The sequence below is a fragment of the Oncorhynchus mykiss genome, chromosome 30 (genome assembly GCF_013265735.2).
Source record: "Oncorhynchus mykiss isolate Arlee chromosome 30, USDA_OmykA_1.1, whole genome shotgun sequence".
Lineage (NCBI taxonomy): Eukaryota > Metazoa > Chordata > Actinopteri > Salmoniformes > Salmonidae > Oncorhynchus > Oncorhynchus mykiss.
In genome coordinates, this window is record NC_050570.1 from 11,762,187 (window position 1) to 11,781,341 (window position 19,155).

A 19,155-nucleotide genomic window follows, 5' to 3' on the forward strand; every position below is an offset into this window, starting at 1 on the left:
CGCCTAGCATCACTACCCTGGACGGTCCTGACTGGATATGTGAATATGTGGACAACTACGAATACCTAGGTGTCTGGTTAGACTGTAAACTCTCCTTCCAGAATCCAGATTAAGCATCTCCAATCCCAAATTAAATCTAGAATCGGCTTCCTATTTCGCAACAAAGCATCCTTCACTCATGCTGCCAAACATACCCTCAGAAAGCTAACTATCCTACCGATCCTTGACTTTGGCGATGTAATTGACAAAATATCCTCCAACACTCTACTCAGCAAATTGGATGCAGTCTATCACAGTGCCATCTGTTTCGTCACCAAAGCCCCGTATACTACCCACTACCCACCGTATACTACCCACCTGTATGCTCTCGTTGGCTGGCCCTCATATTCGTCGCCAAATCCACTGGCTCCAGGTCATCTATAAGTCCTTGCTAGGTAAAGCCCCGCCTTATCTCAGCTCAATGGTCACCATAGCAGCACCCACTCGTAGCACGCGCTCCAGCAGGTATTTTTCACTGCTCACCCCAAAGCCAATTCCTCCTTTGACCGCCTTTCCTTCCAGTTCTTTGCTGCCAGTGACTGGAACTAATTGCAAAAATCATTGAAGCTGGAGACTCATATCAACCTCACTAGCTTTAAGCATCAGCTATCAGAGCATCTCACAGGTCATTGCACCTGTGCACAGCCCACCTGTAAATAGCCCATCCTACTACCTCATTCCCATATTGTTATTTATTGTATTTATATATATTTATTTTCCTCTCCTTTGCACCCCAGTATCTCCACTTGCACATGCATCTATCACTCCAGTGGTTATTTGCGAAATTGCAACGGCTTATTTATTGCCTTACTTCCCTAATCTTACTTCATTTGCACACACTGTGTATAGACTTTTCTATTGTGTTGACTGTATGTTTGTTTATTCCATGTGTAACTATGTGTTGTTGTTTGTGTCACTGTCACATCCTGACCTTAGTTCCTTTTTTTATGTCTCTATTTTAGGTTGGTCAGGGTGTGAGTTGGGTTGGGCATTCTATGTTTTGTTCTATGTTTGTATTTTTATGTGTTTGGCCTGGTATGGTTCCCAATCAGAGGCAGCTGTCAATCGTTGTCTCTGATTGAGAATCATACTTAGGCAGCCTGGTTTTGCCCTTGAGTTGTGGGTAGTTGTGTTCTGTCTCTGTACCAGACATGACTGTTTCGTTTTTTTCCGTTTTTGTTATTTTTGTTCTAGTGTTCAGTATAATTACAAGATCATGAACATGTACCACGCTGCACCTTGGTCCTCTCCTTCTTCCACCTATGACGATCGTTACAGTCACACTGCTTTGCTTTATCTTGGCCAGGTCGCAGTTGTAAATGAGAACTTGTTCTCAACTGGCTTACCTGGTGAAATAAAATGAATATTTTGGGGGGGGGGGAATATGGGGTACATGTGGAGCACAGGTGATTGTTCCTCATGTCCAACAGTATGTAACAACGTGGGATTGGATTGTAACCTTTCCTGTTTCCCCGGGCCTATGGATATAGCTGAAATGGCCCAATGGTTGTGCATTGACAGTGCACTGTTGTGTATACAGTAAAACATATGACAATGATTTCTTCAATGCTGTAGTTACTGTACTGACGGAGTCTTAGTCTAAATGCCAGTGAATCTGCATGTTCAGTTATTTTAATCTAAATGTAATGCAGCTACAAAGTAACTGATCTATAATGAATGTGGCACAAATCAAGTGTAATTTTTTTCAGAACTGTCGTGCCTTATCAAAAAGCGTGTGACCTGCATTACTACCGAAATAATTGGATGGAGGGCAGGAGGTCCAATTCCAAAGTATTAATATCCCAGTATTTATCCTAACTGTAATATTACTCTCAAACATTTTAGTAGATGCACTTACCTAGAGCAACTTACAGGCGCAATTAGGGTTAAGTGCCTTGCTTAAGGACACATTGACAGATTTTTCCCCTAGTGAGCTCTGGGATTCAAACCAGCGACCTTCCAGTTACTGGCGCAACATTCTTAACTGCTAGGCTATCTGCTCCGGTTATACCAGAGAACAGATGTGTTGTGCTTTTCTCCATCTCCATTTTAACTGGGGACCCTCTGAGAGGCTGGAACATTTCTCTCTGAATCACTATCCGACAGCCCACCATTACTCTGGATGTGTCCCTGCAGTAAACTTAATTAACTCCCCAGAACCTCTACACTGTGACTTGGGGCCAGATTAAATCACCACACCACGCTGCTTGCAAATTACAACCGCTGACTCTGAGAGCCCACTGAATCCCTATGGAGAAGACCCCAGGGCCAGTCCAATCACACAGGTTAATCTCCAATCAGGAGCTAGGTCAAAAGGTCCCAGAACTTAGATACATCAACAACTCTGGTGTCCAACCAAACCACTGTCCCACCTCATCCATGCACTGAGGAAGGGAAATTAACACTGAAATATGACTGGGAGGTATAAGTGGATTTCTAAGGAAACCTCTAGAGACCATTTTATCACGTGTGATGGTGTCAGAGCACAAGAGGCACCTTAATTGGGAAGGACGGGCTCCTGGTAATGGCTGGAGCGGAATATGTGGAATTGTATCAAATACATCAAACACATGTTTTGATGCCATTCCATTGACTCCGTTCCATCATTATTATGAGCCGTCCTCCACTAAGCAGTCTCCACTGTGTCAGAGATGATGTTAGCCTATAGGATGTGAGGGGAATGGCCATGAGGAAGGACACTGGTCCTTTGTGATTGGTTATGATTGGTGGTGAATGATTGATTGGTCAATGTTCTAATTTTGCTAAATGTATCCATTTAATGGGACCTTTCACCTCAATGTGTCTAAGCACTGGAAGTACAGTATCCCTACAGTATCCCTCCATATGGTAATTCTGCCATGCCTTCACTTCCACTTGTTATCTGTCCGACATAATTTCCTCTTCCTATCTTCAGGTCAGTTGGCAGCAGGTACGTGTGAGATTGTCACTCTGGACCGGGACAGCAGTCAGCCGCGGCGGACCATAGCACGACAGACGGCGAGGTGTGCCTGCAAGAAGGGACAGATTGCCGGCACCACGAGAGCCAGACCGGCTTGTGTAGACGGTAAGAGCCAAGATCCACCTCCATCTTTCACTTTCAGAGAGAGCCCCCCCAAGCATAGGGATTGAGAGGGGCTTAGAATGCTCCCCTTGAGGGCCTCTTTGGGCCACCACCTCCTATGTATCCCCAGGACCATTTCTGATGTTGTGGATTACTCTGTTGTCTCTGAGGTGGTTTAGGCATCTCGTATGGGAATGGAATGTTGCATTGCATTTCATCACCTGCTGTTCTTGACCTGGTTGCCATCTGGGGAGGATTGGAAAGCAGCTACTGGCTGCACAGAGAATTGTCTCTCTCTGTGGGGATTCCATTGAGCTTATATTACTTTGGACGTTCTGTCAAGTTAAAATACCTTCTCTCCATTTGTGCGATACTTACAAAGATGATTTGACAAAAGCCCTCAAAAAGTTCTTAACTTATAAAGGCTGAAATTGGCATTTTGCACTAGTTGTGACAGAAATGTGTACCCTTTCTATAATGTTGCCTAGCACCAAAGCGACTATTTTAGGCACCCTCAACTTTGTTTTGGCATTTTGAGAAGCTGCTGATCGCTGTGACCTGTTTTTCCAGCTTTACTGTTGACAACTTGCCTTTGACACTCTTCCTGTAGCTGTTGTTGCTATGATACCTCTCTACCTAAGTGAAACGCATACACAACATCCTAATGACAAGTTTAACACCTGAGGTGTCTGGTGGTTGTCGTTGCTCTTAAAAATATGTCGGCATACAACTTCAGTGACCTTTACTTACCTAGAGCATGCCGTATCTTTGCAGGCTTGGTATTTATGTCAGGTCGCATCTTAGCTCGGCCACTCATTTTCTTTTGTTGTTTGTTCCAGAAATAAACATTGGGGAATGAACCATAGAGCAGGGTTTATTCCATCAGACTGAAAAAAAACGAATGAGATTTCAATCATTTTTAATCTTCCCCTCAGTTCTCAAGGTCCCCAAGCTGCAGTACCACGTGCCCCAAATGATTTTGTCCTCTATCCCCATTCCTTTGTTCCACAGAGGTCACATTTCTAACAGGATAATCCATATATCCATCACATCTTAAGCCCTCTGCTCCAGCCAAACTGCAAGGATGTGGGCAAAAATATCTCAAAAGTCAACTAAATCAGTAATCCTCCATGTGGTGTTGTCTTTTGCTCATAAGGAGTTGGATTATATTTACAAAGGCACAATAAGAGTTTAGATTGCCTCTGCCTTTGTGAAAATGTTACCATGTAATGATTTCACCTGTGACTTTGATCTCTTTCAAAGACCCTCAAGGCCTTTTTCTAATCACACAAGGAACAGCTGCCATTTGCCGTCGCAAATGACTCTCAAGGAAATATTGTGTGAAACATTCCTTCAGCGTATTAGTTCATAGGAAATAGAGACTTCAACAGAATCAACAAAAAGCAGGAGTTTGTAGCCATTGTTGTTTATATAGACTTCGCTTCTCTGCTATTTCATGCTATCCGGTCCCCTTTCAACATCTCCCTGAAGTGACAGGGTGCCTGGTATTGATTTCAGTTAAAGAGAGAGTGAGAGATGAAAAGGTTCTGTTGTCAGGGTTGAGGTACTGTTGCCACCAGGTAGATTAGTGGCGTTGTTGAAGTCTGCTCTGGATGTAATGATATCACTCCAGTAGACCAGGGGGATGACTTACGGGGCACGGTACAGTTCATCTTAACTGGAGACCCATTACTCTTTCCGATTGTGATTATAAAATAAGTTACACCTGAGACCTTTAAATGTGGACAAAAGGTCACTGTAGGGGCAGATTTGTGTGCTGTGGCTTTGCTGTTTACTCGTTTCAATTGATCGCCGGTGTCTTCGAGAGAACAAAGGAGGTACTTTAGATGTAGTTTCTCAATTTAAGATTATATTCTTTACTGCCTTTCAAAAGGCCTAGAGGCCAAAAAAAAAAAACATCCACCTAAAAAGTTGCTGCCTTTTCAACATGTTTCAATGGTGTTTTTCTGCTAGTGATGTAGAGCATCATACGAGAGATACTGTATAATGACGAGATGGTCTTGTCTCTTCCCTAACAATGGGAGTCGTTGTCCCAAAGGCGGAGGCAGGCAGACTGCTTATCGGTCTGCTTATCGGTCTGCTTATCAGTCTGCTTATCACTGTATTCACGTAGGGACAGATATTGACGTGAGTGAACCCTCTCGCTTCGCCTCTTCCTCTCAGATCGTACTGAAAGCATCAAGAATCATCAACCTGTCCAAGGGCAGTCGCTGAAGGGAAGATTTAGACGGACTGTAATTGTGACCCCAGACAGTACATGGAGAACAGTGTATTCCAGTGACTTCTGTTGCATTGCAGTATCATTTGATATTGGATACAAGCCATTCGGAGTAGTCTGAGTTTGCTGCTTTTCATGATCATTTTATGTTCTACCTACAGTACATAATTGTGATCCCTTTTGATCCATGTCATGTTGTTATGAACATTATGGACATTAAAAGTTACATTTGGAAGAAGAGTAATTGCAACTGACCAAAAAGCTCAGCTGGAAAGATGAGAGGTTCAAAATATAACTGCAACGTTTCTCTACAGTCTCTCAAACAATTGTAACTCAGGAGGGAATTATATTTTTGTAAAGCAAGAAAGAAAATAAATATAAAAAAAGAGCATTGTTGACTTGACAGGTAGAGTAATATGAGGAAAGAAGTCTAATTTGCCTGTAAGGCTACAACTTGACATGAACATTAGCATAACAATGACACATTTTAGGAACATTAGCTTTGATTCTGAGACAGAGCTGAGCCACCTATTCAAAAAGTGTTTTAAAAACTATTTGCCATCTTTTAACACCTCTTTTGACACAGATTTTGGAAAATGATGAGAGGAAACCTGTAATATCAAATTCAATTATTTGGTCATTTGTCTCCATACAAGTACAATTCAAATCAGACAACCTTTCATATGAATTTGTCTAAATATTACAATCTCAAATGTCGGGGGCATTGTGTGGACCACATTATGTACAGATACAAACCCTGCTGGCCAATTGCAACCATCCATGGCCCCCCAGATTATCGCTATCTGATCTGTCATTAAACCATCAATCACCAGCTCAGCTGATCTCAATTGCATCCGTTATAGGCCATCAATTTACCTCTCCCTAAAGCGGATGTCGGGGTTTACTCTTAATCCTGATTGCTGCCAACATTTTCATGAATATTTCGCACTCTGGTGGGTATTATCATCGGAACAATTTAATCATTTTAATTGAGCAGTCTAATGACGACTTATCTATTTGGCAACCATTCTGTCGAATTTAAATAAAATATTACATTTCTTTGTTTTCCACGGCAAATCAACAATGGCAATGTAGCCATACCCTACCTATTTATAAATGGAAAAATGGTTTAGGATTACATTTTCGTTTCCAATTAATGTAATCCGTTCAAGGTCCAATGCAGCCATTTTTTATCTCACTATCAAATAATTTGTGTAACAATTAAACTACTGTTATATGAATGTTTTCAATTAAAATGGTAAAAAATAAACAAAAATAGCTTCTTAGCAAATCACAATTTATCAAGCAAAAATGTAGCTAGGACTGTCTGGGAGTGGTCTGAGTGAGGGGACTAATTGGATGAGCCTAATGGCAGGGATATGTAACCTGAAAACTAGCTGCTTTTGGCAGAGATATTTGAAACTCTCTTTGTTATCTATTAACTTAACCTGGGGATGTTGCCAGGCTTTATCCCACCAAAACAAGCTAAAATTTCAGGTGGTCTTTTCAAACAGCACTTACACTAAAAGACCATTATCATAATTTTTTACAATTTTTATTATTTTCTACATTGTAGAATTATTGTGAAGACATAAAAACTATGAAATAACACATATGGAATCATGTAGTAACCAAAAAAGTGTTCAACAAATCAAAATATATTTTATATTCTTCAAATAGCCACCCTTTGCCTTGATGACAGCTTTGCACACTCTTGGCATTCTCTCAACCCGCTTCTCCCCGGAATGCTTTTACAACAGTCTTGAAGGAGTTCCCACATATGCTGAACACTTGTCGGCTGCTTTTCCTTCACTCTTCGGTCCGAGTCCTTTTTCATTCGGTCTCATCTCCTTTTCTACTGTCCATGGTATATCTTGAAGCACTCAATGTGCAGTGGTGCTTTGCATTTCTCACATGCATAGGTAGTACGTTTGTCACAATGATGACTTGTCTGGAACTGGTGCATCATGTTGATTGGCCAGTGAGAAGCTTTGTCATATCTTGCCTGATCTTCAACAGTAGCAGCCAGTAAAGATCTCCTTCCATGGCTCAGTGGTTTCGTGCCAAACTTTTGCATATTTGGGCTGTATACTATGTGTTTTGGAATCACATCTGTGGCAGGCCTCTTCGATTGTTTGAACGCTCAATCTTTATTTTTGACCACCTGCAGCTTTTCCCTTGGCTCTTCTGGCTGACCCCTATGGCTTGTAGAGGCCCTTGGCTCTTCTGACTGACCCGTATGGCTTGTAGAGGCCCTTGGCTCTTCTGACTGGACCCTCTGGCGGGTAGAGGCCCTTGGCTCTTCATTATCAACAATGGAGGGGGGTGGGGGAGGTTGTGGATGGGGGGGAGAGGGGTAGGTCATCATCACTGATAACGTTGTTCCTGTCATGATGTGTTTGCATAGGTTCAGCATATGCATTCAACAGCCTGGCAAATGGCCTGTCCATAGTCCATATCTGACCCATCGCTATCACAATCACTCAGGACAGCATCTTTCTCATTTTGAGGGATAACTGCAATGTTGCCTTGTCTGGGCCGTCACCTAGATCCAACATATCCAGAACTTGACTCAAAGTGAAACTAAAAGAAATAACAGAGTAGAAAGTTAGGTAGAACAAGAACTATGTATGTGTATATCTATATCTATACCTAGATGCACTGTGTTATCCCCCCGGTCACTATTGTTGCCGTCAACATGTTTACACATTCTATGACCACACTGAACAAAGTTGAGTAATTGTAAATGCATATATCAAAACTAGACACCTTAAAGATGATGTGTACCAAAAAGCTTTGTCCTAACTTTATTTTAACATACTTTACTAACCTTTTGTTTGGGAGCTTTGATGCAGCCATCCTCTTCTCATGGTGCAACCAGGAAGTAAACAGGAAGTAAACTGGTCATGTGACAATTTACACTAAACATGTGACACTGCACATCATTCATTGGGACCCTTTATTATTTAAATATTTACTGGAAATGCATTGATAGATCATTCAGTAACATTTTTAGAGCCTTATAACTGAAAAAAAATTTTTACAGTCACTATTGTGACCGATGGGATTAAATAGGTTAAGTTTCCCTGCATTAAAGTCACCAGCCACTTGGAGCGCTGCCTCTGGTTGAGCGTAGTAAATCCTTCCCGTCCGACTCATTAAAGAAAAAGTATTCCTCCAGTACGGGTGAGTAATCGCTGTCCTGATATCTAGAAGCTATTTTCGGTCATAAGATACAGTGGTGGTAGAAACATTATGCACAAAATAAGATACAAATATCGGAAAAAAACACACACAATAGCACAATTGGTTAGGAGATCGTAAAACGGCAGCCATCTCCTCCGGCGCCTTTATTACGTTGGTAACCAGTTGATAATAATAATAAGGCACCTCGGGGGGTTTGTGGTATATGGCCAATATACCACGGCTAAGGGCTGTATCGAGCACTCTGAGTTGCGTCGTGCTTAAGAACAGCCCTTTGCTGTGGTATATTGGCCATATACCACACCACCTCTGACTTTATTGCCTCATTAAACTTTCTCTCCTGACGTTTACTCATCCTTGTGCTCCTCCCCTTCTATCCCCAGCTCCGTCGAATGTAGTTGTCCCTTTTTTCCTCAAGGGACATGCACGCAACCTTCTTTCTGGAAGAACCTACCATATTGATGAATAACGTGATTACTAAATGGTTTCCTCTTTGAATAAATTGAGTTACTTACATGGATGATGCTTCCTGTGTATTTACGCAAAGCAACAATAAATCAGAGTACACAATGATAAAGTGTTTGCAGGTGTTCAGGTGGGTTCAGAACAATTGATACGTAACATTAATAAAATGTTCTGCTACCGCCGATGCTTGGCTGCAGTTAATTAGTTATGCAATTGGTGAGGGTTGCAATGCATTATTCTGTAGCCTTGGCAACACATTGTCTAACAATTTTATTCTCTCAACTTTCCTCTTTTTTATAATGGACGTGGTCTCTAGTAATACAGTATTTCTCTCACATCCTTAACTAATGCACCTCTCGAGCGGTGAGCGTAGACGAGGGAATTACGATTGAGCATTAAGAGGAGTGAGCCTTGAGCATCAATAGCAGTGATAGCATTTGTGGCTATAACAGTCAGGCCAGGGTTTGTTTCTACTCTGCTTGGAAAACCCCTTCCAGCAGTGGTCAGGCCTGAAGAGTTGCGATGTCTTTGAGGTTGCCCTCTCTATTTTTAATGCATTGCATGTGTTCTCCATTCTCTGATGTAAATCTTCTCTTAATTCTCTTAAAAAGCTCTTAAGGATCTGACCCTTTTTTTCAATGTTCATCTAAAGTGACATACCCAAATCTAACTACCTGTAGCTCAGGACCTGAAGCAAGGATATGTATATTCTTGATACCATTTGAAAGGAAACACTTTGACGTTTGTGGAATGTGAAATTAATGTAGGAGATAACACATTAGATCTGGTAAAAGATAAGAAAAAAACATGTTTTTTTGTTTGTTTTTGTACCATTTTTGAAATGCAAGAGGTTAAAGTATGATAGCTCCTCTTTTTTAGTATAGGAGAACTTTAGCATTTACGCAATCCTTCAGGCTCTTTCCAAACGTAAGCTAACCACATCTTTGATTGAAGCAGCATGAGACAAGGCAGTCTTCGAAAACTATTAAAGTTATTGTTAAAATTGCAGTTGTTGTTTGAGGAAATCGTACATGGTACAGTCAATCGAGGCATGTATACCATTGCAGTAATTGTCAGATAATAGAACACAATTTTCAGTATGTGTTTCAACACTACACATGCTAGTGCATTGGAAGAGATTTACACTGTGATGTGTTTTTTTCAGGTCGTTTAGCAATCTTCAGAAAGGATCTTTTAGAGGTGCTTAAAATGTGCCATGGAGACAAGCATGTTGTAATGAAATCTGTGGATTGGAAAGAAGCTAAGGTCTTAGTCCTTTCATGTGACGGTGTTTAGACTATATGACGCGACTCCCTTCAGTTTCTAGTCATTTGGAATAAGGAACGATGTTGTTCATTAGGCCATTAGCATTTTGAAGGACACAAAAACATCACAGAGATGCTTCTTTTTCTGAGAAAGCGTTGTGACTAATTTAGAAGGCACCAAATAATTTTGCTGTAACACAAATAGTAAATTTTCTCATATCATGACCTGACTTTTGATTCGCTTTTCATTATTTTTTATGTTATTGTAATGTAATAGACAGATTTTAATTTATTTTGTGTTTAGGGATGTTCCTGGGGCGGGAACGGCTTTGAGTTCCTTACTTTCTCAACAAATTAACCAATTGATTGAAAACCAGCATTGAAGACATATATTTCAGGAGTGTGTTTTGTTTGCACAGCAGTGTGTCCCATGAAGGCAGTTTACACTTGATTGAGACACGGGCTGTCCCTTGGCATGATCTATACAGTTCTGATGACAAACCTGGCTGAGAAGTCACGCAACTCAACTGTTTCAACCAGCTGCGCATACTGGGAAGTTGTTGCCTATACTTTCTCTTTCATAGAGGGATTTGAATGTCAAATCCAGTGAGGGACTAGTCATGTGTGTGATACTCTTTACTGCCTACAATTATGCTCTATTGTTAACGCCAAATTATTTCTCAAAATACATTGGACAATATAGGTGACCAGGCCAGACCTTTGTCCTTGGGAATGTTTGCTGTTGCAGCAGTAAAACATGATGTGCTCTCACAAGTCCCCTTAACGCATGAGGACATACATCATTATCCCACACAACATCCATTTGGTCTGGGGCCACAGAAAAAAAAGAGACAACATAAAAAAACGCACATTCTTCCACTCTGTCACTCCAGGCAATTTTCATAAGAGGGTGTTCATGGGATATAGGGAGTGGAGGAGGGCCTCCAAAATCCTTTTTATGACCTCAGCAACAAGCCTATATGGCTGAGACAAACAAGTGAAGGATGGCAAAAGGGTAAATGATTATAAGATGATATCTACAATGAAAGAGGATGAATTATGCGTGAATTAATATGTACTGTATCACCATGGCAGATTATTTTCCCCCGTGACACCCTTTCCCAGAGACACCTCTCAAAGGATCCACTCAATACAAGCTAAGAGCTGTAAACCGATGACAAAACGTTCTCTTTATGCTATTGTCATAACACGGATGAGTTTAACTTCTTTGCATGAGTAACTGGCATTACAGACCCAAACAAATGCCATAAATACAAATCAATCATCCAAAATGGCTTTTATTAAATAATTTCATCAGTGTTGCAAGTGATTGATGCCAATGAAGTGTAAATAGTAAGGATCTCTGCCTAGCTGACTGGAATCCCACATCTCTTATGATGTAATACATGTTTTGGTCACTTTAATAACCAACGGTAATGTAATTAATTGTTTTCATTTATTCACCTATTTGTGGGTTGTCATTTCACACAACGACATATAGCTTTTCTTGTGCCTCAAATTGAATCAATGAATACATTTGTCAAGAAAGCACATTTCTTCTTTCTGGATGCGTTTAATTTGAACTTATACGTGTACGTATTAATGGTTGAATGTGTGCCACACTTGTGTGATGAGTAACGTTGCCTAACACCAGATGACTTGTAATACCTAGGCTTAGGCTCGTCTTCTGGTGCACAGAAGACCTGGGTTCGAAACCTGTTAGACACAAACACACACAAACTCACATTCAACTCTTGTCACCTGGAAACACTACAACCACCATCAATATGAATGGAGCTCATTTGCATGGACACCTCTATTAATACTGATAAACCCCATGTTTGTGACTTGCTGCGAAGCAATTTCCTAGAAGAGGCAAGAGGGCTTATTCATGCAGCTGTCTGCAGCTTAGGGTCAAGTGCAGCCACACAACTCTCCCAGATAAATGTGGGTCATTTGAGAACATTTGTGGGGGTCAATGATTTTTCACATTTAGCCATGGTAATTGTGATACTACATAATTTAGACTGCATTTAGGGGAGATATTTCATCTTAAAATGTCTAAGATCAAAGTTATAAATTGGCCAATTGCTGATAGGAGAAATGGAAAGCAAGCTAGTTCAGAATTAAGACACATTTGGACTGTTGACTCAGTACCTGCTTTGTCAACAATCAATCCATCAATCAAATGTATAAAGCCCTTCTTATATCAGCTGATGTCACAAAGTGCTGTACAGAAACCCAGCCTAAAACCCCAAACAGCAAGCAATGCAGGTGTAGAAGCACGGAGGCTAGGAAAAACTCCCTAGGAACCTAATAAGAAACAGTCTTGAGATCAATGTAATTAACTGCACATATATATTTTTTTAAATAACATTTTGTATCGGTGCAACTCAAATTTGGCGAGTCCTGGAGACTTTAACGCAACTTGAAGTGTTGCAATGCTGAACAGAGATATTTGTTAGAGGGCACTATAGTGACTGCAGAGCCTTTCAAATATCTTAGAATTTGTCCAGGGAGCCAGCAACCAGAAGAATAATACACCTGCCACTTCCGGTCAGCCTCAGGCTGTGACAGGGGGCACTGTGCTATCCATTTAGACCCAAATGCCAACGGGGCCTAGAAATACTTTTACCCTCTCAGAGTAGTAAAAGTAAAAAGATTACTGAAAAAGAGAGTTGTTTTGGTATTTGGAGCAATCAACCTTCATTTGAGTTGTAGCCCCTTTCCCTTGATAGTCTTACTAAAGTGGAAATTGATTGTCTCATTTTGGTTATGGAAAAAGCTGGAATTCCCCTAACTTGCTTCCTTGTTACTCCAGTGACAAATGAACTATTGATTAGTTGTTTACCATTTGGTGAATATCATGATAGACCTATAACGTTTCTGAGAGAGTGGCTCTGTAGTGGTAGGCATGTGTGTTGTAAAATACCCAATCGCTAATTGTTATTGGTACTTCCTTTCCATCATTTAAATTAGGAACTTCCTGGAACTCGTGCCTAGAATAACTGATGTCTTTTTCAAATTTGACCGTTAAACTGTCTGTCTGTCATACATTTTGCCCATGACATTATGCAACTATTAACTTGGACAGAACACCTCTAAGCCTCTGAAATCCACAGTTAATATCCGTCCTCCGCATTTACAACACAACAATCCTAAATGAAGACCTCAAAATGTCTTTTAAGGCTTCCAGTCTTTTTGGAGTGGCTTACGTCATTTCCAATCGATCTTGGAAGGGAACCGGCTCGGAGACGGTCAAGCATTTAGGGGAGGGAGAGGGTTCAGCACTAAGCAGACTGACTCCATTTAGCATCGCCGAGGCCCGGAGTGTTGCTGTCGTAACCTTTGCTATTGATTCAAGCTGATTTGTTTAAAATGTCAAGTACAACACCCGGGCAGACGGTGCTCACAGATGTTGGCTCTCTGACTATTTGAGCTATGAACTCTACAGTGTAACTGGTGGTTACCTGGGCCAGTTTATGTCATGCTACTGACATATTTGTAAATTGCTCATCTACTCTGGATTTTTATCAGCTAAACTATTACACAAATAGCATATGATGTTTTACAGCACTTGCTGCCATAGTGTTGTTCTCAATTCTTTTTTAACTGTATTTCCAGTGGAAAAGCTTTTAACAGGACTTTTCTGGGGACTATAAACAAAAGGGACTTGTTGCAGTGGGGCTCCTGAGTGGCGCAGCGGTCTAAGGCACTGCATCTCAGTGCTTGAGATGTCACTACAGACCCTGGTTTGAATCCAGGCTGTATCACAACCGTCTGTGATTGGGAGTCCCAGAGGGCGGCGCACAATTGGTCCAGCATCGTCCGGGTTTGGCCGGTGTAGACCGTCATTGTAAATAAGAATTTGTTCTAAACTGAATACAATTATTATTTTTAATTTTTTTAAATCAAGACGAGTTTAGTGTTTCTTTTAGTTTGTGTCCGTGTGTCCCAGTCTCTGAGGAATGCCCACAGGGGTAGGCCTTTGCTTTCCATGCAAAGGAGCAGAAACTAAAGACAGCAACGCAAGGCTGTGTAGCGCTTACCAAAAGTCTTTATCAAAATATATAAATAATCTCTCGTCCACCGCAACGCGAAGCCCCTCTCATTTATCGTCTCAATAAATCCTGTCGGCAGGTCTCTGCATCGGTCATCAGTCAGCGCCTACCTTAACTGGGTCAAGACCGCCAAGGCTCCAGAGACCACTTCCCCCTCTCTGTCTGCAGAATGCTGGCTGAACACAGCTGCGACCGGGCCATCGCTCAGGCCTAATAGGGACCCGCAGAATTCAAGATGAATTCAGGGGAATGTGGTGGGGCATTTACCGTTTGGAGAAAAGAGGGGCTGTTCCGAGTCAAGGGTGTGATTCAACTGTCACACTGCACCTTTGGTGCAACTCCACTGTGCAATGAATGGTATTTTTTCACATGAACCTCTTTTTAATAGCAAGATGTCATTTGTGCCAAGCTATTCTTTGTGAATCCTTTTTCTCTATATTGGTAGCCTATGTATAGTAGACTTGTTGTCTTAGTTACCTGCCCACCACAGTTGCTACATACTCCAGGTACCTTCAATATGATTCGATGCCTTCTCTCGTTCTCTCGTTGCTCTTCAGACAGAGCTTGACGTTGGACAGTGCATCATGCTGCACAGCAAGGATCCCATTGAGATCCTTGTGCTTCTAGTATCCATAAAGCATGTCCATAAGCAGCGATACCATGAAAGCTTCCGGTCTAAGATCGAGCTGCAAGGCTTCCGATGAAAGCTGTTTCGAGGACCGGCAAAGACAGGCGGCTGAATTAATGAAAGCGTTATCAAGGGAAGCGTGTGGCGCACGCACTTAGGGAAGGTGTCCTGGGATGATTGAGGATAGAGATGTAGCTCCAGACATTCCTAGGGAATTAGATTAAGAAACAATGTCTCCACAAGAGCACACAAAGAAAAATGTCCTCTATCCTGCCGAGTTTAATACACTCTGCAAAAAAATGACAAGACAAAACAGCCTTTATTCATTGGAGCTGTGATTAAATCTTACATGGATTGTGTTCTCTCTCACTCAATTTTTTTTTACATTCCACCCCTGACACTTCTAATTACACCTTTGAATAACAATGCCCACACATATTACAGGTTTTAAGGCAATATGAGGTGGCTCTGCTAGGTACCTTGTGAATAAACTCAGGTATTCAGGGAGCCCAGTCTTACTGTGCGTGAAGGTTCCTCCGACTGGATTCGTCACACGCCTTTTTGTTTGTGGGCATTTGGCTGGCAGTTCTGGGTTCAGGCTGAGTACAGCACTTTGATGTATCGATTTACAAAAGGCTGCACTGGGAACAGCTGTGTTCCTCCATAGTCTGCGTCCCTGCCGAGTGACAGGCTCTCTGAGCGGCAGAGACAGCGTATGTCTCATTAGAGAGGGAGTCTTAGTGTGTGGCTCTGTAGCCATGACAGTTAATAGAGGGTGGGAGTCTGTTTGTTTGTTTCATTAAAGCTTGCTCCCATTTATCCAACCTAAGTTCAATTCTCCTGCTTAGAGGACTTTCAATATAATTGAATTGTTTTATCAAGGCATATCAAGGTAATTCGCTTATAAATCAACTTCTGTTCGGCCAAATCGCTTCACGACAGTTCTGGCTGAAAGCCTCGCTTCCCTGCTTTAATTCAGTTGGCCATTGGCGGGCCTGCAGCAGGTGGTGGTGGGGAGGTGGAGGTTTGTCAGTAAATTGTTGACGTAACACGCAAGTGAAAGAATCTAGGGGTATGTTGACATATAAATACATCACAAGATGTATGCCCATTGGTGCCTCAGCTAGCGTGGTGGAGTTGTACTAGTGTGCTCATAGGCTAGAAGATAATAGGTGAACGACATTCCGCACTTGGCTAATAGTAAAAGAGGAGGAGAGTCGTGACGCTATGCTGATGGTGATAACGTTTGTAAAACTAACAAATACATTCCACTATGCCCATAGAGAGGAAGCAATGATAACTATATGTTGCTTACTGAATGAAGTCAAAAGCGAGCTAGCCATTCAGACAAACCTTACTGATTAAACTACCATTTGAAAAGAATATCGCAGATGACTGAAATGACAGCATTGATATTCGGATACCTCTCATATAAACAATGTGCTATCAGCCTAACTGTACTAAAAGAAGGAATAAAAATAGATTGATGTAATTATTATTATTATTTAGTTGATATTAGGTTATCAATTTTTTATTTTGAGACCCTGCTCAGTACAGTAGGAAAGATGGGGGAGGTGAGTGTTGGTGCAGAGATGCAGCCTGTCATCTCCATCACAAATGTCTGTGTTGTCTACTGACCTGGGCCATCGTAGAAGTACCAGAACATCCATAGAACACTGCTGGTATGTCATAGATGCTCAGCTTGACTAGAAATTCAAACTTTCAACATAACCCCCAGTAGCTTCAAAACCATGTCTACCTTTTCACCTCTACCATGTTGACACCTTGTTTTGTAGACCCTCATCAAGCCCACCAAACGAGCAGAATATTCTCATTAAAATAGGGGCCATGTATGAGTAATTATGGAGAAGGGCTTTTTTCTTATCATGAACACAGCACTACATAGTAACGCCTGTGATTTGGTGAGAAAGAGGTGACTCGCACCAGTGAGCTGATGAATAGAGAACATTGTTAATTAGGTGAATTACTGTATGCAGCATATACATAGAAAGCATGGATGTCTCTTGTACTTTCCAGACTGCACTCCTCAGAAACTGCTTATTGCATCAAAGCAGAACACAATTCGACAAACCTTTAACCTCTTAAAGGCTTGAGCAGTTAGGCCTAAACACAGTTTAGCAAAGCAGAACATTGTGATCGGGAGAGGCTCACTGTTTCCATATATAAAGTGAGTGGTGACTCCTGGAATGTTTTTGTCTCTATTGAGAGTTTGGTAGCTATCCCTCTTGAATGGGATGTGCTTCTTCAATGGAGCCTCAATGCGCCCAGCCTCTGACATGATTTGAGCATCTTAGCATCGGAGGCTACACTATGAAAACAAGACCCAGTAAATTGGCTGCCCTAAAAGGCACTGTCGTTACAGAGTTTGGTGGTTTAATGCAATTGCTAATGCATGGGGGGCAACTGGCAGGCTTTAACTCTTAAGGGGTCTGGGTATGCAGATGGTTTGCAACTCTGCAGGTACTCCCATTAAGACCTGAAGACTGAGACTGGAACAAGATGCACAGCAGTATTTACAAAACTCACAAACTCACTGACATCTGGGGTACAGTCTCAATGTGGAGGAGTATTCACTGTCCTACAGTCAGGAACGGGCAAAAATACAATTGCATTTTTTTTTTACAAAATACCCTAAAGAACAACATATCAAAATAATTTATGACATGCATTTGCAAAGTATTGTATTTAATAAAAATGTAAAAAATATATTAGCAAGTTATTAGCCCTTAGCAAGTTATTAGTTATTAGCCCTAAGCAACAACAACATGCTCAGTAATGGTTATATAACTTTTTGCTTACTTTTGAATTACTTTGTATCTACCTGTGACGCTCGTCGAAATGGGTAGACCAAGGCGCAACGTGATTTGGGTTCATCATAATTTGGGTTCATCATAATTTAGAACCAGTACCCCCCCCCCCCCCCCAAAGGTGCATACTCTGGCCGCAAAACCTGAAACCAAAAGGGAGGGTTAGGGGGGTTGTCTAGTGTCGGTGGCGCCTCTAGTGCGGGACGAAGAACCCTCTCATCCCGTGAATCCAGCCATGGACCCGGGCTGGACACAGAAGAAGACTCTGACCTTGGAGCTGGACTGGACTCCGTGCTTAGACTGGGCATCGGCGCAGGAGAAGGCTCCGGCCATGGAGCTGGAGGTTCCGGACCGTGGACCGTCGCAGAAAGCTCAGGACCATGGACTGTCGCAGACGGTTCCGGACCGTGGACCGTCTCTGGAGGTTCCGGACCGTGGACAGTCTCTGGAGCTTCCGGACCGTGGACCGTCTCTGGAGGTTCCGGACCGTGGACCGTCTCTGGAGGTTCCGGACCGTGGACAGTCTCTGGAGGTTCCGGACCGTGGACCGTCTCTGGAGGTTCCGGACCGTGGACCGTCTCTGGAGGTTCCGGACCGTGGACCGTCTCTGGAGGTTCCGGACCGTGGACCGTCTCTGGGGGATCCGGACCGTGGACCGTCTCTGGAGGTTCCGGACCGTGGACCGTCTCTGGAGGTTCCGGACCGTGCACTGTCCCTGGAGGTTCCGGACCGTGCACTGTCTCTGGAGGTTCCGGACCGTGCACTGTCTCTGGAGGTTCCGGACCGTGCACTGTCTCTGGATGTTCCGGACCGTGCACTGTCTCTGGAGGTTCCGGACCGTGCACTGTCTCTGGATGTTCCGGACCGTGGACCGTCTCAGGAGGTCCCGGACTGTGGAACTGTTGTTGGAGGTTCCGGACTGTGGAACTGTCCGGACTCTGACCGCAAAACCTGAAACCAAAAGGGAGGGTTAGGGGGGTTGTCTAGTGTCGGTGGTGGCTCTGGTGCGGGACGAAGAACCCTCTCATCCCGTGAATACAGCCATGGACCCGGGCAGGACACAGAAGAAGACTCTGACCTTTGAGCTGGACTGGACTCCGTGCTTAGCCTGGGCATCGGCGCTGGAGAAGGCTCCGGCCATGGAGCTGGAGGTTCCGGACCGTGGACCGTCTCTGGAGTTTCCGGACCATGGACCGTCTCTGGAGGTTCCGGACCGTGGACAGTCTCTGGAGGTTCCGGAACGTGGACCGTCTCTGGAGGTTCCGCACCGTGGACCGTCTCTGGAGGTTCCGGACCATGGACAGTCTCTGGAGGTTCCGGACCGTGGACCGTCTCTGGAGGTTCCGGACCGTGGACCGTCTCTGG

At 42.8% G+C, this 19,155-nt stretch overlaps 1 protein-coding gene across 4 annotated transcripts in view; it reads left to right on the plus strand.

Annotated features, from left to right (window-relative positions):
- Positions 1 to 19,155, plus strand: part of LOC110521323 (chemokine-like protein TAFA-5) — a 113,054-nt gene that overhangs the window by 78,338 nt on the left and 15,561 nt on the right. For all 4 annotated transcript variants that reach the window (XR_005040867.1, XR_005040868.1, XM_036968676.1 and 1 more), the window contains exon 2: positions 2,954 to 3,103. Coding sequence is in view for 2 of the 4 variants with exons in the window: in XM_036968676.1 (XP_036824571.1) it covers positions 2,954 to 3,103 (150 nt within the window). In the remaining 2 variants the exon portion in view is untranslated. The remainder of the gene's footprint in view (positions 1 to 2,953; positions 3,104 to 19,155) is intronic.